This window comes from Semicossyphus pulcher, unplaced genomic scaffold (genome assembly GCF_022749685.1).
Source record: "Semicossyphus pulcher isolate SPU_LCO1_2020_fin unplaced genomic scaffold, fSemPul1.0.p SCAF_22, whole genome shotgun sequence".
Lineage (NCBI taxonomy): Eukaryota > Metazoa > Chordata > Actinopteri > Labriformes > Labridae > Semicossyphus > Semicossyphus pulcher.
In genome coordinates this window covers 11,719,902-11,746,694 of record NW_027211696.1, presented here as the reverse complement: position 1 = coordinate 11,746,694, position 26,793 = coordinate 11,719,902, and the positions used below count along the sequence as shown (strand labels likewise).

At 40.3% G+C, this 26,793-nt stretch overlaps 1 protein-coding gene across 6 annotated transcripts in view; it reads right to left on the bottom strand.

The window, feature by feature from the left end:
- Nucleotides 1-26,480, bottom strand: part of mapk10 (mitogen-activated protein kinase 10) — a 46,213-nt gene extending 19,733 nt beyond the window's left edge. For 4 of the 6 annotated variants that reach the window (XM_069673261.1, XM_069673263.1, XM_069673264.1 and 1 more), the window contains exons 1-8: nucleotides 26,201-26,480; nucleotides 11,467-11,538; nucleotides 10,109-10,278; nucleotides 5,847-5,976; nucleotides 5,324-5,382; nucleotides 4,732-4,870; nucleotides 2,960-3,125; nucleotides 1,974-2,045 (exon numbers count right to left, since the gene is read on the bottom strand). In XM_069673261.1, coding sequence (XP_069529362.1) covers nucleotides 1,974-2,045; nucleotides 2,960-3,125; nucleotides 4,732-4,870; nucleotides 5,324-5,382; nucleotides 5,847-5,976; nucleotides 10,109-10,278; nucleotides 11,467-11,538; nucleotides 26,201-26,203 — 811 coding nt within the window. In that variant the 5' untranslated portion in view covers nucleotides 26,204-26,480. Of the gene's footprint in view, nucleotides 1-1,973; nucleotides 2,046-2,959; nucleotides 3,126-4,731; nucleotides 4,871-5,323; nucleotides 5,383-5,846; nucleotides 5,977-10,108; nucleotides 10,279-11,440; nucleotides 11,539-26,200 lie in introns of those variants that run through there. The other 2 variants (XM_069673262.1, XM_069673267.1) reach the window with 2 other exon arrangements.
- Nucleotides 26,481-26,793: the final 313 nt, after the last annotated feature.

The following is a 26,793-nucleotide window of genomic DNA, read 5'->3' as shown; positions in this document are numbered from 1 at the left end:
CTAGCAAGCGGAGTAAGATATTAATCGGTGTGTGTTTGCTAGCAGAAACCTTACAGTGCAGGTGAGGGAGGTAAAACTGGTTAAGCCACACCTACTTTTGAACGATCCAATCAAATGTGTAGGATTTCATTTAATTTCCTCTCATTACAATTTTTTAGTTTCACTCTGAAATGCGCGTTAATGAAGCTAATGCTCTAAATTGTGTTTCACTGTGACTCGCCATCGCTCCGTAGCCACTTAACACACTGATGTATTAAATGGCCATTGAACAGCCAGTCACCCTGTGGCTCCCTGCGCTGTGACCCGTGCAGACAGACCGCTATTCTTTATCATCATTTGACAGACACTCAGGAAGGAGCAGATAACTTCAGCCAGGTCAATACTCAAGGTTGAAAAGTCTATGAAGTAAATTAAGATTAGCAACGGCGGCGTACCAGCACAGGACTGATCCATAAACAGAAGATTAGCAAAAGTGTGCAAGACTACAGATCATTGATCTTACAGTGAGGGAGGATGGAGAGTTAGGCGATAAGGTGGTTGTGAAGGCAGAGATGGAAGGAGAGAGATATTGCAGAGCTCATTGCAGGGGTTTTCTTTTTCTAACAGAGCATTAATCTTTCAGAGACTGCATGTTCAGGGACGTACAGAGTATTAGCGACAAGCTACTGCAGACACACGGGTCTTTTTCTCACTGCTTATCTCCACCTAAATGTCTGACAGTAAAAACATAATTATAAAGGATGATAATTCTTATGTTTTATATTATTCTTATTGTATAAATCCATGGAATGGATCCTGGGCATTGCGGGCCTGAACAGTGAAGCTGGTGCATTTCACCTGCAGTTTTTTTAATGGCCAGCAGGGGGCAACTCCAATGGTTGCAAAAATAAGTGCAATTGTAGTCTATGGGAAAATAACCCTAATTCTCACTTGATTTATTACCTAATTTAATGTTTTCCTAACAGGTTTATGGTCTCAATCGCTAGTTTGAAGTCTTTTTTAATACAGCATGATGCTAATTTAGTAAACTCACAGTAAAAAAGAGGTTTAAACAGGGTATTGCTTTAGGTTATGGCTGCTACTCTTGTCCAAATATGGTCACTTCCTGCTCCAAAGAACTAAATGACGACAGCCAAAATGCCAAACTCGAGTCCTAAAACAATATCAACAAACCAATAGGTGATGTCATGGCTGCCACGCCCACTTCTTTTATACAGCAGACAGTCTCCATCTTTAAACTCTGACCTTTCCTCACACCACCAAGCGGGTTCAACTAAGCTATTAACAGATACTCGAAATGAATAATTCCTTATCATTCACTGACTGCTTAACAACTACGTCTGACTCACATATGTGGGTACCTGCAGATGGCAAGACGCACTTCACGTGTGCACACATGCATGGGGACTATTTGTCCGAATCCATCCGACTGAAAGGAGTCATCTTACAGCCCCCTCACTGCAGGAGAAGACACCAGGTAGCACTCAAGAAACACTCTAAATAACACACACTTTAATATGCAGAAACAAATATAGAAAGCTTCCTCTTGCCAAAATAAGACACTGAACACAGCTTAAGATTCACTCTTGAGAAGAGGAGTTTAGAAAGTGTGTTTTTGATGTTATTGCAGATTAAACTGAAGGTGTTAAAAGGACGTGTTTAAAAGACAGCCAGGTGTGAGTGTGGTTAAGTTCACCTCAGTTACATACAGAGAACATCAGGCCAGAGTAAAAGTAACTTCAACCAAAATACCATTTACCTAAGGTATGCAAAGGTTATTACTGTATGAATTCAACATGTTTAAAAGGAATAATGGAGACGCTTACAGTTTTAAAATGCAGTTACATCCACCCTGAGTCAGACACCCAACATTTAAAACAAAGGCTGATTCATTTCTTCATTCCTAATTAATTACGTGAGACATAAACCTTCCTTTAAATAAATACAAAATTACCATCAGTCAGTAAGGATACAGTCCCGGCCAGGGAAGAGGATTTTGTGGCGCACCATTTCTCCCATAATGCACCCCACCGACCATATATCCACTGCACGCATAGAGGTGACAGTGAGACGCAGCAGAGGAGCAAAAGAAAAGAGAGGAAGGCAAAAAGGTTAGTGTTTGGCACATAAAGCAACAGTGATTAGAAACAAGTTGTTATTCAGCAGAAGGAGAATTAATCAGCGAGGAGCATGTTACACACACAGATACATTACAATGAAAAGAAGGCATGTATAAAGAGCAGAAAAGCAGAGCCTTAGAGCGGCTTTCTTGCGACAGGAGACTCCTACAGGCTTCCATCCATGCAAGGAATATGGCTAGTGAGTCATAACTTAGGCTGGCGTTCAATCACATGTCTGGGGGTTTAATGAATGACTCATACACCAACACTTCAGTTCATTTGAGCTTATTTGCAACCAGAGTTGTTTGTTGTTTGTTTGAAAATGCCTTTGAAACCTATATCCGGGATTATTAAGGGATTACATTAAGGGTGTATTATTTTCTTTTTTGTCCCCTCATCATTAATGCCCACAAAAAGATTTTTGCTAGTTAGAAGCTCCTCCTGTGTGCTCTACTGCGAGTTCTGCTGCAGGTAAGTCATCGGGTCCCAATGGTTTAAAAATACATTAAATACAGCGCACGTAGACACGCCGCTGCTACAATAGAATCCACCTCATGAAATGTCTTTATTTGACTACAGAGAGATGTTGGCTCCCAGGCTGTACTGACTTTAGCTTCCATCTTTACTGCTGCAAGAAAGCAGCTGAGTTGCGATTGGGAAAACTGAGAACAGCTCCAATAAACTTATACGGTGAAACCTCTTATTAGCAAATACTGCTAGACATCCATCAGCAGGTGTTGGAGCTTTTTGTGTGCATTATTAAAGACAGCATCATAATCTTATTACTCCAGGGTTGATCCATGCAAGCTAAAACACACTCAGTTATCATGACTTCTCACCATTCTCTTTGTATCCCATTCCCAGGATAACCTCCGGGGCTCTGTAGTATCTAGTCACCACATAAGGGGTCATCATGAAGCTGGTCCCTGCAGTCCTGGCCAGACCGAAGTCCAGGATCTTCAGGGTGCAGTCTGACTTCACCACTATATTGCTTGGTTTGAGATCCTGGAGATGGGAGAGGACTGGCATGAGAGACTGTGGATATTATGGTGATTTACAAACCTTCTTCTTCTACTGTCTCTTTCTCTGGTGTTTGACGTATTGATAGATATGTGGCTGCAAGTAAATCAGCACTGAAACAGTCTGTCAGCATATTTGCTGTATAATTTTTACTGAACAGGCAAAAAGAAGATGGTAATCTCTTCACTGCAATAGGCTCAGATTTAGGGTTAAAGGCAAGTTTTAAATAAAGTTTAATTTTATTTTAATCAGAACTATCTGAAAAAGTAGATAGTGAACCTGAAAGCTTGTTTAGGCAGTTATGTTTTTTAAAGCCGTATCCCATTTCTCCAGAGAGTTTGACAGAAAGATAGAGACCACCCTTGTATGTGTCCATTAAATACTGTACTGTTAGCTTAGCATAAAGTAGCTTAGCTTATCACAAAGACTGGAAACAGGGGGCAAGCTATATCTAAAGGTAACAATATACACCGAAAGAAGATAGAAACCATTCTTGTATGTGTCCATTTAATACTGTACTGTTAGCTTAGCATAATGCAGCTTAGCTTATCACAAAGACTGGAAACAGGAAGCAAGCTATATCTAAAGGTAACAACATACACCGAAAGAAGATAGAAACCATTCTTGCATGTGTCCATTTAATATTGTACTGTTAGCTTAGCATAAAGCAGCTTAGCTTATCACAAAGACTGGAAACAGGGAGCAAGCTATATCTAAAGGTAATAACATACACCAAAAGTAAATGGAAACCACTCTTGTATGTGTCCATTAAATGCTATACTGTTAGCTTAGCTTAGCTTAGCTTAGCTTATCACAAAGACTGGAAACGGGGAGAAAGCTATGTCCAAAGGCAACAGCATACACCAATAATTCAGCATTTAATGCAGGGTTTATGTTTTCTAACTGTTAGCTTACCTTCGACAGAACCAAACTAGCTGCTTCTCAGTTTCCAGTCTTTATAGTATGCTAAGGTGAGCTAATAAGCTACCAGCTAAAGCTTCATAGTAACTGTAGCAACCTGTCCCCTAACTCTCAGCTATAAAGCAAATAAATGCCCCAAAACGTCTACTTTTGCAACACCACCCTGTGTTTTTCCAATATGAATTTTAATCAGAACTACCTGAAACTACAAATGGGGAATAACTTGTTAGCACTCAACCAAATTGCTTATTATCCCCACGCACCCTGGATCCACTAACCCCCTCTGTTTGGCCATGTGCTTCTTCCAATTGACCTGCCAGCGGGGAACGCTACTTGGCAGAAGAACCACATGCAATATCCCCTTGATCCTATTTTCCTTCCCCGCAGGTGCTTTGGGCGACCTGTCAAATCTTCTCTGCATTGAGAAGGACATGATCCCTCACAGGCCTCCCACCCTGAGAACAATGCCAGGTGCGTTGGAAGAGACAACAAGTAAATCCAGGGATTAAAGCCTGGTCAGTGCAGTGCCTCCTGGGAAACCCTTTGATTGCCAAATGTGACCAGGTTAATATCAAGGTGTAAGGCAAGTCAATCCCAAAACATACAGAAACATAAAACCTGATTAACTACATTCAGTATTGAAGAAAACTGAGGAGCATTTCATCCCTACCCTGTGAATAATGCCGGCTGAGTGCAGATGTTTGATACCACACAGCATCTGGTAGAGCAGGTAGGACATTCTCTCGTGGTCAAGCTCCATTTGAATCACCTGACACAAGTTGGCATCCATCAGCTCCATCACTAGGTACCTGGGAAAGGTTTTGATCATTTATTAGTGGGTTATTTGATGTTTTAACTGTCTACTGAAATAATTTGAACCCTAATAATAGCCAAAAGTGAAACTCCAAAACTGATTTTTTTTTAGCAGCTCTTTTATCATGTCTGTCTCAATAAATGACACAAAGAGACATGAATCCCTCTGCAGTGTTTTTTACCTAGAGATTGTCAACATTCAGTAAGAGAAGGAGATACGTCTCAGGCTACACCTACAGGACTTTAACTGACTACACTCCAGCGGTTTTGTTCTCATAGCTGCAGGTGCAAAGAAGGAGTACATGCGCTCATAACGCATAATAAAATGAGTCTCCTTCCCTTCTCTGTCATACACCAGATTAAATGAGTAGCCTTTCTTCGCCTGTCACATGAGCTAAATTAATACTTGTTCATGGAAATGTAATTATGCAGGTGTGGGCTATACTCACACATCCTGGAATTCCTCTAATGATTTCTGTGGTGTGAAGACATTTAATAAACTGATAATCTGAAAGAGAGAAGAGCGAGGGCAGAGAGTCAACATACAGCAGTTTAATATACACACATAACATATTACAGTCGAGGAAATAAGTTAGCAATGACCCTGATGAAGGTCGCTGCTGAGCGAGAGTTGGAACAAAAAAGATGGGATAAATGTGGAGACGAGGAAAAGGAGACAGAGAAGAAGAAAAGAGCACAAACTGCGGCACTGGAGATTACATTCATAGCTCGGAGTGCTCTCTGTTTCACTTTCCTGCCAGTTCGGTACATTTCCCGAGGCTTGGAATTTAGCACGGCCACAACATTGGCTTCGGAGACATCGCTTGTCTCCGTTTTGTAGGGAAGGGATTTATCCAGAACCAAAAATAGACACAGACTAGGGTTCTGTTTGATACCGTGCTTCTATCTGACAATGGAGCTGTCTCCTTGTCTTCCTTCCTACCTCTGTTTCACCTCAGATGAGTCACTTACATTTTTGTGATTGACACATTTCATGAGCACCAACTCCCGGTAAGCCCTCTTGGCGTGGGTCTGGTTCTGGAAGGGTCTGCTCAGCTTCTTAATGGCTACATTTCTGTCCAGGACAGCGTCATAGCCCGCACTGCAGAGGCAAAGAAAACAAAGAATGGCAGAACAATTTAACTTTAGTATTCATAGCATGATGTGCGTGATTGCATGACTCTGTGACAATCCTCACTGATTGTTATTGGTCACAAAAAACAAAAGGATTATCTTTCAATCTGCATCTCACAGATTCATGGAAATAGTTGTCAGTAGCAGAGAAACGTTAACATTATATTCAGTGTGCCTGTTAAGAGGAAAAGAGCATACGCATTTTTCAGCAATCGAAGATCATTTATGTCATTTTAAGTGACATTTAGGGAAATAGCTTACCCTAAACTCTTTCTAGCCAATGTTATATGAGAAGATTGACATCGCCTGGAGTGATAAATCAAGTCTAATATTAACACCAAGAGAAGCAGTTCAGCTTATTTAAAAGGAATTGTTTTCTGGTTCCTGGAACCACTCAAAATAATTAAATTAGCAAAAGTAGCTAGCTAGTTTAGGGTATCTTAATGCTTTGACAACAGGGTAGCTAGCAGTGGGCATAACCATCTTGAAACAGGAAGACTGTTTCCCATCTGCCGAGATTAAACCAACAGCACAAGACTCCAGGAAGTATCCATGACCAGCCAGGAAAAAGTCTGTTACCTTTGAACAAAGCTAACCTAGCAGCTTCAAGCTAAGCTTCGCATCTCCTGATTCAAGTTTCATATTTTTTCAGTGGTATTGATAACCGTTATCATAAAACCAATATTTAGTATTTTTTTGGTTTTTGCAAAAGTTTATTGTGTTAACTAGCTAGCTAACTAGCTAGTTTACGGCTATATCTGGTAAGCAGATATATTTACCTTTTGGAAGTGTAAGCTAGCTATTTTACCCTTGTTTGTTGGCTAAGCTAAGCAGTAGCTTCAGAATTACCATACGCACATGAAAATGACATTACTTTTGTAATGTAACACTTAACAAGAAAGTAAATAAGTATATTTCCCAAAATGTCAAACTATTCCTTAAATCCATGAAGATGCTAAAGACTAGCAAGAACAATGATTTCATTTCTATGTGCATAAATACCCAACAAATGTGGTCAAATGATAATATTATGGTTAGTGATGTTGATGTTGATTTTATTTTATTATAAACTACAATAAATAGTAAAATGCTATAACACAGAGGCAGGCATCTAAGACGGAGGTTTCTTTTCCCACAAAGTGGCTCAACCCATTTTAGAGGTCATTACATTCGAGTGAGTTCTTTGCTGGCTCAACACAATCCTACCTTCCTAAAAAACCTTTGGGATTTCAGCTCTTTGTGTAGATTTATGTTTGTTTTCAAAGAAAGGCAGTATCTCCACGAGAAGAAGCGGCTATAAAGATGCCACGCACATGAAATATTCAGCGATATCTTAGACTGTGCCTTTTCTCACAAATTCTCCCTCAAAGATGCTGCAAATTGAGTTTCTGGGCATCTGTATGCAGGCTTAATGCAACCATAATCAAGAGGACGCTGTGTGTGGGTTTGCGTATGGCAGGGCTGGGTACACTGACTGTGGTTTGTCATGTCTCTGGAGACTGCAGGCCAGGGATGGTGTGTGACCATGGAAACAGTGCAGTCTTCATAAAAGCATTGATTCAATGGGGATTTAAGCCTGTCATCACTTTTCTCGCTGAGTGAAAGATGATGTCATGACCAGCTAAACTACTTAAAGCCTTCATCCCTCCTAAGATGCTTCGGGAAAGCTCATCCTGACCGGGCACAAGAGTCATAAGGGCAGGGATGTGCGCAGATTGGGGCGTTTGTAGGCGACAACATCGGCAGAGGGAGTCTTAGCGGCACCAGCGATGCACATTTTTCCTCATTAACGTGTTCTCGGGCTTCAAAGGGGGAACAGTCTCCTGATTGCGTAAGAAAAGCTGAACACTTTACAGACTGTTGATTCTCTGTGTTATAACTGTTATTAGAAAGGGATTCGACTGTCTGTGCAAAATCAGACAGATGTTGCTGTGATGATGTCATCCAGTTGGGGATTATGCAGATAAAAATGCACGGTAAACAAGTCGCTCTAATTATTTAATCATCATACTCTGACAAAACCCTTTTTCCAGCATGAATACACACGTCACAGTCTTTGGGTATGTTGCTCATGTGTTTTTCACTTCTAATTAAGACTATTTCCATATTGTATCCCATTTAAACTGTATAATCATTAAGATATTATATCAGTCGCTGTGCTAATACCATCATCAACACCAGATGACAGCTGTGGGCAGAGCCGAGCGGCACACAGCAGAGCAGGTTCAATTAGATTTGCGCTGTCTCCCTGCCATCCATCTCTACAATATCCTTCAAACGGGCACAATCCCAGCATTAGCGGCTACAGCCTGCCTGCCTGCTCCAAGCTCCTTTGCGAATGCACAAAATTGCTTTGGAGCGGAAGGGGAGAAGGGCCGAGGGCATGGGAAGCACAGGACGGACAATGGAAGAGGGCAAGCGGAGGGCAGAGGGGTTTAGAGCGCTGAGAGGAAATGATTCTTTATAAGAAACTAAAACATGTCAGCGTGGGTCATCCCTGCCAGGCAACAGTGCTCCAGCATTAACATAAATATAAGTTATAGATGTGTCTGCTTATTTGACAAACAGTGTAAGATGCATTCCTTTAAGTGGGGCCTTGGCAGCGGTTCCTCTGCATTCTGACAGGGCAGGCGTGAGATGAATTACAATGAATACGAGCTCTCTCTGCAATCCGGATTAAGGATTCACTTAAGTGCCCTTCTTGTTAGGCCCTTATGTCCCACACATCCATATTCTACACAACAGACATGTCATCACAGCACTGGAGAGGCCTCTTAACTGATTTCTCATTATTCTGGGAAACACTGGTGATATTCTCGGAAGTAGGCGCAATAATTATCTTTAATTTTCCCTTCATTTTCTTGTTGACCCTTCTAAATTCGGGGAAGACCCGCTTATAGATTGCGATTGTCTCTTTTCCTATTGCCAGTGGAGTATACCTCTCACGGTCTCTTTTCTACTGCGTCACCGACTGACATCACAAACACACCGCAAACAGTAGAAGATGTTACGGTGGTTAGGTCTTTATTGTAAGTATACTCATTCAGTCTATTAATCAAACTCGGCAGCGACAAATTTGGAACGATGTTCGAGTGCTGCTCAGACGGAGACGGGCGGAATTTGTAGGTGAGATGACAAGGAGTCGCAGAAGTTACAGACGGAGCATAGCATCGCACCGGAAATGGGGCGGAGATTAGTGTGTCGCCCCAGGTTTTGTGTTCCCATCAATGACGATCGGAGCCGAGGCGATAATTACCCTGGTCTGAATGCCAATTGTAACCTTTCCCACTAAGCAGAAAAAAGCCGGGTGTTAGCGGCAGATTTTGACCAGTGGGAAAGGGGCTTAACATTGCCAGTTCAAGCCGGGACTGTTATGCCTCATCTTTAATGTAAAACACAGGGAGGTGGACTGATGGGCGAAGTCGCTCCCGCCTTAGCCAGCATCAGAGTCGCAACAGAGGTGAAACAGCTTCAGTGTAAATGGTGGAGCCAGCAGGGAAGAACAAGAACGATTGTAACCTTTTCCACTAAGCAAAAAAGCTTAGCGGGTGTTTTGACCAGAGGGAAAGCGGCTTAAGCCTCACTTCTTTAAATGAGAAAACAGGTGGACTTCTCAGTTGGGTCAAAAAGGGTCCATCAGATTTAAAATTGCCAGCCATGATCACTCTATTAAGGGATTCTTTGTGATGATGCATTCACTTTCATTTCGCTCATCACAACATTCCTGCAAATATACACGAGACACGAGGCAGCATGCTGTGCTTCCAGATGTTATGACTGGTCAGGCCGTAATGCAACCACATCTGGGATTACAGGAGAAATGAAAACATGACTTTAATATTGCCTAATTACACCATTATTAATCATGGAAAGCTCATGCAGTTTTCTAAATTAAATTTTACAGCCCGTCCTTCACACAACAGCGAGAACAACAAGCCTCCCTTAATAATCTCCCTTAGCAATAAACTACAAGACAATTAGAAAAACAACTTACAGCTAAATGGGATAACTGCACATTAAATATACTACACAAAGCAAATAAAATAGCTTGATATTATGTAAAACAGGGCATAAAAAGAAATGCACTGTTGAGCACTTACCAGACTATTCCCTGAGCTCCGGAGCCGATGGGCTTTAAATTCTGGTAACGTTTTAAAACTGTGAAGGTGGAGTCTCCCACTTCCACACTGTAGAACTGGTTGTCCACTTTGCTTTTACTCATGTTGTAATGTTTGGCAATATATGACACATCCACTTGTTTTCCAAAACCCTGCATCACACAAAGAAGGACAACATAAAAACTCCTGAAGACAATGGATGTGTTTACTTACCTGGATGTATTAAAACACCTGGAAGGCAAAGAAACGGTAAGAGAGACCACTTAAAACATCACGTTTCTACAGTTAATACGTTTAAGCTGCTGCTATATTATCAGCATTTAATGTGAGTCTATATTGGTACAAAAAAGTGTGAGTTAGGGGCTTTTTGGAAAACTGGAAAGGTAGGATAAACAGGGCAGGACATGCAGCACATTTGAGTTTACACTTAACTCTATTTCCACGCATAAATAGAAACTTTATAATACCCGTGTAGCGCCACTAAAGTCTTCACTGTAGTAACTGGACTAAAGGCATTATTCTTGTATGAATGTGCACACAATAACAAGGCTTTAATTACTCGGGCAGAGCAGTCAAAAAAAAAATCAGTTAATTACAGACGGGGTAATTACGACGCAGCTCACAAGCCAAACAAAGCTGTGGCACTGTGTGTTATTACCGAGGGGCGCACAAGTTTGAAACACTTCCCACAAACGCCATGAAAAATTTATCGTTGTGATGTAATGCATTTAAATTCGGCATGGCTGGGAGGTCAGTCAAATCTGTGATGTAATTATTTTAATACATCGGACTGCAGCCGTTTAAAGCACAGCCACTGGTTCCTATAGAGGCTATTGAACATCAAGCTAAACATGCTTGTGTAATGCAGATATTATGCACAGAGTCTGTATAATTTAAGCTACAGTATAATAGCTTGTAGCCTTTGCCTCTAGCAAAACACACACTGCTCACATGCACAGACTTATATATTACTAACAATAGGCTGCACTGTTTATGAAATTACACCCACACAGGAGATAGCAATTAAGCTTCAATTACAATGTCACTTTCTTGTCTTTATTTGAGATATTACTGTCAGAAAAACACATAAGGTATTGACTTCATAGAGAATCAACTCTTCCTGAATTATTTTTAGCTTCCCAGGGAAATAATTATCTACGTAAGGTGAAAAACAATTCAGTATTTTAAATTAAAAGCCCTAAAAAATAGCCTAAATGTTGCTAATGTAAACTCAAACACACATTTCACAAACATAAACACTACAGTAACAAACAGAGCAATGAAAGGGGAAATGGAAGTGAATGAATACTGTACCTTTTTTACCTGTAAGGAACACACACCTGACAAAAGGCTATCTTCACATCCAGGATTGGTTGGCTGCAGTTATATAAGAAATGTCTGCTCATAAATACCTGTAAGACACAAAGAGAGGAGAGGTAGAGTGAGAAGGGTGAGCGCGTGTGGCGTGGACATCAGTAAAAGGAAGTTACGGTTCGTGAGCTGCAATTTCTCACATTAGTATGATGGGAAATGAACCGACCCCGAGCCTATGAACTGTGCTCTACTGTCTGAATTAACACAGAGAGTGGTGGTACATTCAACCCCCTGGCAACAAACTACATACTGTATAATACACAATAGAGAGGTTTAATTTAGCAAGAGCACAAATCTGCATGTTAATGGAATGGTTTTTTGGATCTGTGTATTTACTTGGTGTAGGACTGAATTCCCTGCTGTGTTCTCCTTACTCTGTCACCATCATTCTTCATATACGTGACAAAAACAAGTCTCCCACCTACTCCTCTATATACAGGAATTGACCAATATATTGATTCTTAATAAGACTGCAATACAGCATGGCTATGATGAAAAATGTCTTCTGGATGCTGGTGTGAGTTTGGTTGGAAGAAAAACCTGAAAAGCTAGTGCTTTAAAAGAGTGAAACAAAGATTGCTCAGTTTGAGGATGACTTCCTGGTTAGCATAGGTCGAGTATTTTTCCTTCTTGTACTCCTCTTCATTATGTTATAACATCACATCATGTTAGTTCTTCCTGTATTTAGTTTTTAAGGTCTGATTGTATTAGTTAGCTAAATGATTGATGTCTGTCTGTTTAATACACAGCTACAGCTAGCAGCCAGTTAGCTTAGTTTAGGCTGTAAACTAGGGAAGAAGCTAACCTAGCTCACCAGCTAACAGACGTTAGCTTGTTAGTTTGTTTCTCACAAAAAAATGTGTCGTCATCCTAACAAAGCAGAGATTCTAGGAGGTGACTGTGTGATAAAACAAACTTGATAACGCATTTTAATAATTAGTGAGCTTTTTAGGGGCTGCTTGGTACATTTTGGTTGCAATCTTTATGCTAGGTTAAGCTAACCTGCTGCTGGCTGCAGCGTCACAGTTAGCATATACACATGAGAGGGGTTTAAGTCTTCAGATTTTATTCTCAGCATGAAAGCAATTAATTTTATTTCCAAAATGTTTAATTACTCCTTTTATATAATCTTTTAATTTGCTTCCCACTATGATTATTCAAAGTGATGAAAATATCTGAGATATACTTTGTACAACTCCATAGATTTGTAATACTTTCAATCTTAGCAACACAGATACATTTTAAAAAAGGGAAAGCCATCAACTAACAGAACAAACATTTCTTCTTTCATCGTCTGAGATTGTGCGCACTTATCCGCACTCACATTTTATCACTCTGACACTCATTAACCTCTGCAACCTTCGAGGGAACTGTGAGTGGTGAGATAAGGCCTGCAGTTTCACAGGGTTACAGTTAATACCGCCATCATACATGAAGCTATCTTTCAAAGAGCTCATACCATCAGGCATACGCATTTGCATGAAAGTAGTGTAGTCATTTCTGACAAAGCTGGGAGGCTTTAACTGTGCAGTGACAGCTAATGGGTCAATTTGGTTTATATGTAGATTTGTACATTTCAGGGGCCTTTCTGTTGGCAGAGAAATTCAAAGGACTGCAATGAAGGAATAAAGGACAGTGGCTGCCACATTAAGCTGGAGCTGGATAGGCTGCAGCCATCACCCACAATGACTCCGGCTTCAAGGGTTTTTCTAGGTAATGTAGCTCCCAGTATGCTGATGATTATGTGTTCTGAATGGATTCATGTGTGGTGTTATTGTTGGAATCGAAAATACACGGAGAAAGAGAGGTGATAAGGTCACATAACTTCAAAGAGTCACGGATTCTTTGTTGTCTTCTCGTCCTTCACAACATCTAGATTAGCAGTTGAAAGGATGCGGCTTTGAAATTCCCTCTCAGGAGGTAAATGAAGGACTTTCTGGACACACATTTATCACTCAGCTCCACCAGTCCTCCAATAATGTCACAGGCGAGGCTTCGGTGTCTGTGCTCAATCTAAAAGGAGGCGGGCAGTATTTAAAAAAAGAGATGTGGGACACAAAGGCTTGCGATTTCTGCTTTGCCCTATTTAAGTTGACCTTTTACTTCAGACAGATGCAGCGTCACAGTACAAAGCGATGGCTGATATCCTACATTCAACCATTGGGCGTGCTGCGTTCGATCCACAATTTGTGACCTTAAATGTTAAGCATTTATTGACTCATTCACAATAGAACTGCAGAACTGGAAGAACTATAAAAACCATTCATAAAACGAGAGTAAAAGAAGAGTGGAATAAAAAGGTCAGATGGCTACAGTTACATCCCTCAAGCTGTCATTGTAATTCCACATCACACCTGTATGTTTGACCTGACATCTCTTTCACAACATTAACCAGCACAATATTTGCTATTAATCTATCAGGTCAACACCGAAGAAGCCCTGCCACCTCGCTAGCTAACACCTGTGTCCAACTTTAATCTTTATCCATGTACATAAGATATTAAAGCCCTCACAAGGCCGAAATGTTTGTCTTCAAGCAGTACATTCTGTTATAATCCAAACACAACCTGGGTCATCTCTGAAGATGGTGCTGGATGTGTTAGCTATTGTTACATTTTATTTAATTACAGAAGAAAAAATCTACTTTTTGCACTTAATTTCATGATGAATAACGACAAAATAAATGTGTAATTAGGTCATAATGTTGCTTAACTGTAACCCAGCTGTTCAATGAATGGCCATTTTCTGATGGGATGCATTTTGATATCAGGGTCAACAGATTAGCAAAGCAGACAGGAAAAATAGATTGTGAATATATGTAAATCCTGTTCCATATTCACAACATAATTAATAGTGATACAAAGAAATTATTATACATCCCTTTGTCTTTTTTATATATTAATGGATTTAAACATGGAGCCAAACCATAACCATGCAGCGTGCTAACTGTAATGACCATAAATATTGATTTAGTATGGCACCGGCTGTCCTGTCGCAGAAAGACTGATACCCCTTTCCCACCAAAATTAGCGTGTAGACGCAGGTTTTTCAGACCCGGGAAGACCCGTTAATAAATGCAGATTGTCTCTTATACTCCGTTCGGTTTCATTTCCGCTGTGTCACCGTCTGACGTCACAAATGCGCCGGAAACAGGGTTGGTAAACGACGAAGATGTTACGGTGGTTAGGTCTTTATTGTATCCATTGCTCATTCAGTCTGTGTAGCAAACTAGGCACCAACAATTTGGAACGATGTTGGAGCGCTGCTTGGACGGAGATGGGCGGAATTTGTAGCTGAGATGACAAGGAGTCGAGCATCGCGCCAGAAAGGGGGCAGACATTAGCGTGTTGAGATGGGTTTTGTGTTCCCATCATTGCTGATTGGAGCCGAGGCGATAATTACCCGGGTCTACTGCAGAGTCATTTGACCCGGGTCTGAATGCCAATTGTAACCTTTCCCACTAAGCAAAAAAGCCGGGTTTTAGTGGGTTTTTTGACCAGTGGGAAAGGGGCTTTAGCAAAAAAAACAGGTATTCGTGGGTTTTTTGACCAGTGAGAAAGGTGCTTCAGCAAAAAAGCTGGGTGTTAGTGGGTTTTTAGACCAGTGGGAAAGGGGCTTTAGCAAAAAAGCCGGGTATTCGCGGGTTTTTTGACCAGTGAGAAAGGTGCTTTAGCAAAAAAGCCGGGTGTTAGCAGGTTTTTAGACCAGTGGGAAAGGGGCTTAAGCAAAAAAGCCGGTGTTAGCGGGTTTTTGGACCACTGGGAAAGGGGTTTAACTGTGTTGATCATGATGCTGCAAGAAAACATCAAATGAAATGACACTGCAGCTATCATTCCTCCTGTGAAGGTGAATGTGATTAAAACAGCTGATTCTGTGTTTGTTTTGACCAGATTCTGCTGAACGTGGTCATGGTTGAAATGCTGCTCTGGTTGCAGCTAGAGACTAAACTCAGCACCATTCCTTCAAATGCACATATATCACTCCTCCTACAATATGTGTCATCAGTACGACCTGGGAATAAAGAGGTGGAATAAACAAAAACATAGGCGGTTTGATTTTCCCTTTTCTACACCAACTTATTCTAAGAGAATGGTAGATGACAGCTGGGAGATTAAGACATAATAATATAAGATTATAATAATCTTAGTTCAAAATAATAGTTCATTTAATTCCAATAACAATTGAATGAATTACATATATAAGATATGGGCATAGTTGTTATGTTATGCACATTTTGGCTGTGAAACTTCATACATCGACGCAGGATTGACTTTCGTATCTGGGCAAGTTTTAAAAGTGAAAAGATGACATGGTGGCTAATCAAGATAACTTTGGCATACTTTTGATGCTCTCTCCAGTGTGTTTCATAGTGTTGCATCAGAGTTTAGAAAACAACAGAGCTCCTGCAGGACGTACGGGACTTCTGGACTCTTTGCAGCGCAGATTGGAATAAAAGGCCAATTTGCAACAGTAGGATGTACAGTACTAGTGCTGACACATCCATCCTCTGGGATTAACTGTTGATGTCTGACTGTGTTTGTAAAATTTACCAGCCTGTGATCACAAATCCAAACCAGTTCAAGCACTTGGAGCCTGCGCCAAAGCAATTTCACGCAGCACCAGTGGAGACACATGAGTAAACCCCCATGAAGCCCACACCAACATGTAATTACTGTGCCGTGTTTGGATGTAAATAATGATTGATGAACGTCTGTGTGGAATGAATGAATCATTGCGTCAGACTGGTGATCACACCAAAGAAATTACACACCGGCATACAGAGCGATGACAAACTGATCTTGTTAAGAAGGCATCAGAACATACTGCAACACACTCCATGGCTCTTAAAAACAGATGATGGAAAAGTGCAAACATATGAAACACAAATATGCTGCACAATTACCATCCGCTCATGACACAATTAAACTCAAAAGTGAGACAAAGGAAAAGACAAACTGAGAGGAGGCTTTAATCATCCTGAACGGGCGAATGCATTTCACTGATACAGCACACCATTAATCTCCACTGCTGGCCTTGCTGATGCTGAATTGTGCTGTTGTGTGTGTGTATAATGCATGCATGTGTGTGTGTGTGTGTGTGTGTGTGCTCTGCAGTTGTGGCTGGTCCTTGGTGTTTGGATCCTGGGCATTCTGTTACATCCGCCCTCATGGGCACAACAACCCCTCAGGCAAACCAGTGATCACTCTGCAGACTTGGGAGGCAGAGTCCTGTAGAACAGCTATTAATCACGGTCAGTCTGCTGTAGGATACTTTAGGTTTACCTTCTAGTTTATTGGGCACAAATGAAAGCCAAAGTGCATATCAGATATTGATTAGATTGCTGGAGAAAAAGAACCACTTCTAAAAAGTTGTGCAGTAATGCTGCTTTCACATAGCCAGATAAATAAGCGTCTTTTGTCGCCTCACTGTACGAAACAGTTTGCATTTAATTGATTATATTAGGGGTGCCACAGGACACAGTCCAAAGACATGCTTGTAAGGTTAATTGGTGACTCTAAATTGCCCATAGGTGTGGGTGTGAGTGCGAAAGGTTGTCTGTCTCTATGTGTCGGCCCTGTGATTGACTGGCGACCAGTCCAGAGTGTACCCCGCCCTTTGCCCATTGACAGCTGGGATAGGCTCCAGCCCCCCTCGACCCTGAACAGGATAAGCGGTATAGATAATGGATGGATGGATGATTATATTAGTGTTGTATTGTATTTAGAACTTACTATCAGCAATGGTTTGTTGATGATTCTGTAGTTCCTTACACACCAAGTGGGCGATACTGCCGCTGTCAGAAATTCACTTCATATTCAAAGCTAATGCTAACCAGCCTTTCTCATTCACAGACGATGACACGGACGCAGCTAAAGAGCCCAAAAGGTAAAGAAAATCATCAGTGGATATTCTTGTATTCAGAATACAATACATGAGTATTGATTTACAATGGCTACATTCCATTTAAGTTTTCCAAAAAGCCTGTTGTTGCCCTGTTCACAGTAAACATTAAATGTGTAATTAACGTCATTTTAGTGCTCCAGGATGCACAAAAGCATTGAATGTTATTCACTCCACCTGGGTTTTTCCTGCTTGTGACACACTGTGATAAAGCTCCATTGTGCTGCTGGCTTGTCCGGTACAAAGAAATTGAATGGAGACAGCATTAATGTCATTAGCTACACCTGTGATAATTGAAATGTTTGCAGTGAGAGACAAACATTTGTGGGTGATGAAACAGACCACATCTCTGGCTAATGGAATAGAAGCACTCAAGGACAATACACCCTATTTCCATCTACTAATAATCACACATTTCCTCCCAAATATTACATTACATACTATTACACAAAACCTTGTCTACACAATATGAAAAAAGTCTACAATAAAATGCAAACAACTGCTAATAATGTAGCTAAGTTATGCTAGGTATGCTAGCCTACAAAATGGGTGTTCTGTGAGTGTGACAAGCACATATAACATCACATTATATTGATGTAACAAACTGTAGTAGTGATATTTATTACCTCATCTTTTAATAATATCTGGCATAGCTTGCGGTAAAGGTGAGAGGTTTCTCAGCTTCAGCACAGCAGGTATATCAGCACATTCGTCTGATTTAGAGCTTTACGTAGCGGTCAAGTTTTAAACCTACACACTATTATTAAAGAACAGGATATGAGATATTTCCCGTGTGTGATGAGAGGCCATTTCATTACTTGTTGGAGAACTGCAGCCAGGGGACATGTCATGCCAATATCGAGTGGAAATGTCTCTTGACTGACAGGCGTTTGACTAGAGATGAAATGTGTAGAGACAATGAAAGAGAAATATCTGAAAAATTGGCAATGGAAGAATAGCTTGTCACTCTTACTCTCAACACATCTGCTGTCTGAAATGCACAATAATGAGGTACATTAGAGTCTAACCATCACCCAATTTGCTTGCAGCACAAATTTTAGACACCTTTTCTCAGTCAGTGTAGCCCACAGTAAAAACAGAGAGGCATTACAGATCTTCTGATAGCATTTTTTCCCAGCCTGATTTTTATTATTGATACCTAGATTTTAGTATTGGCCAACACCAAATACCCTTCTAGTTCAATAAAGAGAATACATCTTATTATAACAGCTTTGCTATACTAATAATGTTATATGAATGTGATATGATTGCTAACAATGTTGTCTGGCTCAGCACTGAAGAAATTGTAAGCCAAAAACTAGCTAGAAACAAGCGTAGCTAACGTTAGCAGCAGCTCAGCTCACAGCCCCTCCTGTCTCCTACAGTACAAAGAGTGTCAGAAAATCCCTAATTTCTAACATGAAACTATTATTTTTCTGTGTAGGCTACTGTTTTAAAGAAGAAGAATTTTTTTGTGGGGCAAATAAATTAGCTTAACTTATAGATGCACTGACTGGCGTAAGCATTTCTGATATTGGTTTTTGTATTGTAACTAATCTAGAAAACGTGTGATGTGTGTTTCTTTCAGTCAATATAATCATTATGGGGTTTAAGTTCAGTTATAAACATTGTTTTATGTCCTGACTTTAGTATTGCTAACACAAAGTACCCCTCTGATTCTAGTGCGATAAAGAGAAAACACCTTACTGATTTGTGATATGATTGCTAACAATGATATATGGCTTAGCAATTAAGAAATTGTAACCTGAAAGCTAGCTAGAAACAAGCTTAGCTAACATTAGCAGCAGCTCAGCTCACTGCCCCTCCTGACTTCCTGTGTCAGACTAACCCTTGTTTTTAACATGAAACTACTTTATTTTGTTTTTCTTCTGGTTAAAATATAATTTTATTTAGACAACACAGATAAAACACTAAAATGTGTGATTCTAAAACACAATTTGCTAGCTTGCTAGCTTTAGCTGACATTACACCATTAGCTAGCATTGCACTGTTCTGGTTTGCCTTTGTTAAAACAATAGTGTTTACTAGCAGCCATGATTCATATCATTGCTGTGTAGGCTACAGTTTCAAAGAAGAAGAAACAAAGGGGTTTTTTGTGGGGCGAATAAATCAGCTAATCTTATCCTTGTGTTGACTGAACCTGTCGTGTGTCATACCACATTTTAGCCAGATCCAGAGGCATTTCTGATACTGGTTTCTGTATTTGAACGACTAGAAAACGAGTGAGTGTTGTGTGTTTCTTTCAGTCGCTATAATCATTATAGGGGTTTTAGTTCAGTTATAAACATTGTTTTATATCCACATTAAATAGGTTGATTGACTGCTATAGCACAACAGATAAAACACAATGTGCTGTATGAATGTCCACTACACATTGGCACCGTTATTTCCTGTCCCATCCCTTCCTACTTCCTCTCCTCTCACCCCTCTTCTGTCCTCTGTCATGCTTTCAGGCTTCACATTCTCTGAATGTCACATACTGCACAACACAGCATCCTCCATAAGTCTTCATTCTCCCCTCCATCCTCAATCCTGATGAGAGCCTGCGTCCTCCTTTTCCTGCCTCTCTCTCTCTTTTGTCCCTCCCTCGCTCCCACCATTCCTGCTCCCAGGCTCCCAGCCTCGCTGCAGCCGTCTCTCCCCTCCCCCTCCCTCCGAGCTCCATTGTGAGTGCTGCTTGGTTCAGCAGCCCCAGCCTCTCCTGCAGTACGCAGCCTTGCCTTGCCTTGCGTTTGCTGTGCAGCCCGAGCCAAACGCAGCACAGCCTCCCATACGGGCTCAGGGGAGGGGACGGGAAGCACTTCAAACTGCAGACCGAGCCAGGAAAACAGCACAACACCGACTTCCGAGCTCATCTACAGGCTGTGAGAATCTGAATGTTCGCTGACATCTATTGATTTGTTTCTTTTGAGCTAAAAAACTACACTTATCCTCTCTGCCTCTCCGCTCTCCCACCCCTTGATTCCTTTCAAGTAAACAACGGACATGTTAGCTGTAAATCTGCTTACGCTGCAGTTTTCTGATCAGCCACATGGTAGCAACATACAGCTTTGGCAGGTGCATGAGCTCAATCATGTGATTTACAGCTTTTCTTACAGAACCTGAAACACACTCGGAAGAGGGCAAGACACTGTTGAAACCACAGCGCCTGCTGTAAAACAACCTCCTGAATACTCATCTATAACACATAAGGTGATAAAAATATTTCATTCGACATGAGCTATTCTGATGTCATGGTTACAGAAGGTAATGCTTGTGAAAACAGACAACTGCTGCAGAAGTACGCCTATTCTATCAGTGGATTTATACCACACCTTGTACTTGATGTATCAACAGCATAGAACCAACCTTTAATATGAGTGCATGGAGAGAAATTCTGTCATAAAAGGCAGGTTTTCAGCATTGTATTAAGTCTGGATTTAAAATCCTTTGATGGCCAAGCTGCTACAATGTCTGACCCCGACTGATCCTTAATTCTCTTTACAGATGTGCTGCGAGCAGATTGGGACTGAGTCTAACACAGCTTAAAGTCTTGCACTCAGCTATCTGCAAAAAGCAAATAAAAGCTGCATATTTGTCTGATCAAATCCAATTATGTAACCGTGCATCCCCAGTCTGCAGGCGCATTTTGTGTGTACTGCAGCCTGGGGGAATCAACTCTCATGCAGCAAGAATTTCATTTTATTTATAAGAATGTGTGGGAAAAAAACTAACAGAATAAGAGTGTAATATTGCTCAACGAGGCATAAAAATGTTCCCAATACACAGCTTTCAGTTCAGATATAAATATGGTTAAACAAGGTATTAAAACAGTCACTCTCCAATACAACAACTAATGCCAGCAGCTACGATCATAATTAGGAAGAACATTTTGGTCGACATCAGGAAATAAAACTCAAGGAAAGCATATAATACACTATTACTGTTTCTTCTGGTAAACATATCAGTGTTGGAATTATTATTTTAACCAAACAATACGAGTAATAAAACAGCAGCCAGTCATGATTATGTTGCACACACAAACATGCAGAATACCTTCACTTGTGCGTTGCAGGGTGACCTATTTCTCTCTTACAACATTTATTTTTCTTAACCAAATGATTATCCTCCTTGCTTAATTAGTAGCGTGACACAACTGTTGCATTTACCTGTGTAAATATTTGAGCTAACATTACGACATGTAGGGATGGATAATTATACAGCAAGGAACGCACCCAGCCAGGGTCACTGGGTGATGATAGACTATGCTAGTGTTTCATCCATCCACTTCAGATGACGACTTTGACCTTCCATATAATCATAATAAGAACTTTGGCAGACTGGCTGCTAAAGACTGATGAGGACGTTTGAGTAATTGATGGTCAGCAAAAATTGTTGTGGAAAAAGTCCTAACATTTTTGCATTAGGCCTCTATTAACCTTCATCCCAGCTACCAGGAGCGGTATTTCAATATTGTGCTTTGTTTTTGTTTTCTGGCAATATTTGCTTGGAAATGTGTGCTGTCATGAACAGGGGTGGGAATAGATTTGAAGCGATCCTATACGATACAATATGATACACGATACAATAAAAAAACATACGATATGATACACAATACGATATAATACATGATACGATACGTTATAATATACGATTCGCTATGAAACTATACGATATGATACACGATACAATACGATATGATTCGTTAGGATATGATTTGTTACAAAACGTTACAATACACGAGACTATACTATACGATACGATATGATACACGATTCGTTACAAAACAAAACAATATGATACACGATTCTTTACAAAACAAAACGATATGATATGATACACGAGACTATACTATACGATACGATATGATACACGATTCGTTACAAAACAAAACAATATGATACACGATTCATTACAAAACAAAACGATATGATACACGATTCGTTACAAAACAAAACAATATGATACACGATTCATTACAAAACAAAACGATATGATACACGATTCATTACAAAACAAAACGATATGATATGATACACGAGACTATACTATACGATACGATATGATACACGATTCATTACAAAACAAAACAATATGATACACGATTCATTACAAAACAAAACGATATGATATGATACACGAGACGATACTATACGATACGATATGATACACGATTCGTGACAAAACCGTACGATATGATACATGATACAATATGACACTACATGATACACGATTCGTTACAAAATGATACGATATGATACACGATTCGTTACAAAACCGTACGATATGATACATGATACAATATGACACTACATGATACGAGATTCGTTACAAAACGATACGATATGATACACGATTCGTTACAAAACCATACGATATGATACACGATACTATACGACACGATATGATACACGATTCGTTACAAAACCATACGATATGATGCACGATACTATACGACACGTTATGATACACGATACTATACGACACGATATGATACACGATTCGTTACAAAACGATATGATATGATACACGATACTATACAACACGATATGATACACAATTCGTTACAAAACGATACGATATGATACACGATACTATACAACACGATATGATACACAATTCGTTACAAAACGATACGATATGATACACGATACTATACGACACGATATGATACACGATACTATGCAACACGATACGATACACGATACTATACGACACAATATGATACACGATTCGTTACAAAACAATACGATATGATACACGATATTATACGACACATTATGATACACGATACTATACGACACAATATGATACACGATTCGTTACAAAACAATACGATATGATACACGATATTATACGACACATTATGATACACGATACTATACGACACAATATGATACACGATTCGTTACAAAACAATACGATATGATACACGATACTATACGACACAATATGATACACGATACTATACGACACAAAATGATACACGATTCGTTACAAAACAATACGATATGATACACGATATTATACGACACATCATGATACACGATACTATACGACACAATATGATACACGATTCGTTACAAAACAATACGATATGATACACGATACTATACGACACAATATGATACACGATTCGTTACAAAACAATACGATATGATACACGATATTATACGACACATTATGATACACGATACTATACGACACAATATGATACACAATTCGTTATAAAACGATACAATATGATACATGATACGATACTATATGATACACGATATGTAAGAAAATTATACACGATAGGATACTATAGGATACAATACTATACGATACGTGATACAATATGATACATGATACATGGTCCACAATATTCTGCAATAAGTGATAGATTGCAAGACAACTTATATAATATAATAATAATACAAAACGCCTCTAAAAAAGTTCCCTGCAATTTGGTGTCAGTTTCACAGAATTTCACACAAACTGAGATGAAACAATGATGCAGTGATGCGGTGAGTCAGTTTGGCAGGGGGATCTGTTTAGAGTGCCTATTAATAATTATATCACACGGGTCAGGACGACGATATATTGCCGTATTGATATTTTGTCCCACACCCATTTATATGTTCAAATGAAGAGTGACCTGTGTTGTTTGTGTCTTCCAGGCAGTCCCACAATACAATAATGTATGTAATGTAACAATACATTAATACCTGTAAACCTTCCTTCCTATTATGTTCATCCACTTCACTCCAGATAGCCCATTTCTCTCTATCAATTTCCAATATGTTCCAATCATATTCTCATAAGATCCACTTTTCTAACTTAGTTTTGGAATGATTGTAGATTTATTTAAAGAAAAAGATACCCAACATATCTAAAGTCACTTTTTAATTGCTAGGATTTGCTGCTTTTCTCATGTATACTGAATATATTTTGGTGTTTGACAGTCGGTTGGACAAAACAACACATTTGAACATGCACTGTTGGATTCTGGGAAATATGGATGAGCATTTTTCACTAATTCATGACATGTTACAGACCGAATAAATCGGGCCTTCTATCAGGCAAATAATGAGCAGATTAATTGATAATGGGAATAACCATTAGATGCATCTCTTGTTCTTTACTTAGTTGATTAATCGTGCCTCTACTCCCACCATGATCTCATCTTATCGCATTGCATTAGTTTGTTGCATAACAAAGGATTAGTTACTGATGCTGCAAAGTCTGCGAAACAAAATGGAATTAAAATGCGAGCAACATCTATTGCAAGATAACATTTGTCTGCTGTTGGCTGTTTCCATTGATGATTTTCCATTGGACAAACAAGCTGTCTACCGAAAAATCAATATCAGTGAGTGTCCTGCAGTGTCTACCTCAAATAACACAGATTGCTTTATAAACCGAAGCCCTTTTTTGGTACAATTCCTCAGATATACTGAAGAAGTATTCCAGACACGTGATTTGCCAGGAGCTGACGATGGTGACGATGAAGAGGACTGGATGCACCTATGTAAGATAGATGCCACTCTCTTCAGGCACTGCAGAATAACCATAAAAAGCTTTGTTTAATTGTTAAGCGTGTTCCCTGCAGCACTTTCACAGGCATGGAAGCCTGCTCCTGAATTATTCAGCACCCAAGGTCACAGCGCTAAAACCTCTCTCCCCTGAACGTGGAGAGTTTGTTGTGACACCTTTAAGCCTTCACTGACTCCTCCAGTAATTAGTCCATGGCTGTGGGCATGCACCAAACAAGTATGTGAAAGAATGCGAAATCTGAAAGCACCAACATAAGAAAACAAGCAGTTTGTGTCACTAAAAGCTTGATGTGATGCGTTCAAAACACCTTTCGTCTCTTGTTACAATAAGCTATGTCTTTCCAGTAATCCATTAGCAGAAGATTGCCCCAAACAAAGCAGATTTAGATAAATTATCTTCCCCTGTAGCTTCATCGCTTTAATCCAATGTGTCCTGAACAGAATGTAGCCTACGCTGAACAACATCCCATCCCCTCTGCATTATGATTGCCTCAGAGTCCCTTCAGAAACCTCTATATGAAGCACAAAACACCCACAAAGAAAAACACCTAAATTACTCAATAAACAAGCAATAATTCTGCCAGAATTTGTGCTTTCTCATGCACTTTTGACGGTTCAGAGGCTGGTCCCACATCCCTGCTGAAGTAGTGATGGTCTGCATAATGCACAAGGTGCGCAGCTGACTTCTGAGGGGGAGGATGGACAAACTCTGCATGCAGGCCTACAGAAGCTGTGTGGCCCATGTAAGGCTTGTGTTTAGAGGAGCATCATCCATTTGCAGCACTGCTGCACTTCTAATCAAAAATGCATTATGGCTTCACAAGAAGTCAAGTGTTTATTTGCCCTAAAACAAGTCACAATTTCATTGTTAACAAGAGTAAAAGCACAATTCAGTGGTTTTAAGGTATGAATATTACATTTTAAAAAGTATTGCAGCATTTTATACATGTGATGTTATTTTAATTTGTCTGGCTAATGATAAAGCTAGGATAATTTAGGCTAAAATTAGCAGGATGTTTGTATGCATGGAGATGGAGAGCGGTTGGATAACAAGACTTACGCCATAATGAAATCTTATAAAACAACATCCGTGGCCCTGAATGCATCCAAATGGGGTTTATCATTTTTAAAGTCGCTGTCCTTTTTCCCACCGAGGCATCGCTAGTGGACTTCATTAACCTTCCCTCCCAATCAATATTCATCACTCCACCCTCCAGGCAGCCTCGCACCCCACATTAAACAAACCCAACCCGGCCCTTACCATTCCGTGCCAGCTGATGACGATCCCAGTCCGGTGACAGTCCTTTTCAAAACATCCCGACGCCAAACATCGCGCTGACCATAGCCGAAGCCTTCATTTAAAGCTTAAATATAAAGATGGCGAAGGAGGAGGTAGTGGAGACCAAACGAGAAAAATGCGATGAGGAAAGGAAAAAAAGAAGCAGAGGTGGACGGAACCGAGGTTTGCTGATGCTGAATCACTCTTCCCCCAGCTCACTACCACCTTGCAACCATTGTGCTGCAAGATGCTGGCTGTACCATTGTGGACCTACCAGAGCAGAGAGAGAGAGAGAGAGAGGAAGAGAGAGAGAGAGGGAGGGAAGAGGAAGAGGGGGTATAGGGAAATATGTTGCCATGGCGACTGCACAGGAGCACGTCTGACGTCAAAGCCTGAGCAGAGAGGGAGAGAGAGAGAGAGAGAGATCACATGGAGGCTGTGTCTCCGGTTGGGAGGGGGTGTGGGAGCATCTCTCTGATCCTGTACTGTCCCGCTAGTGTGATCATGAGGCTCAATGAGAAGATGGAGCCGGGTGTTATTGGTTCAGACTTATGTCACATTCACCCTCTCACACA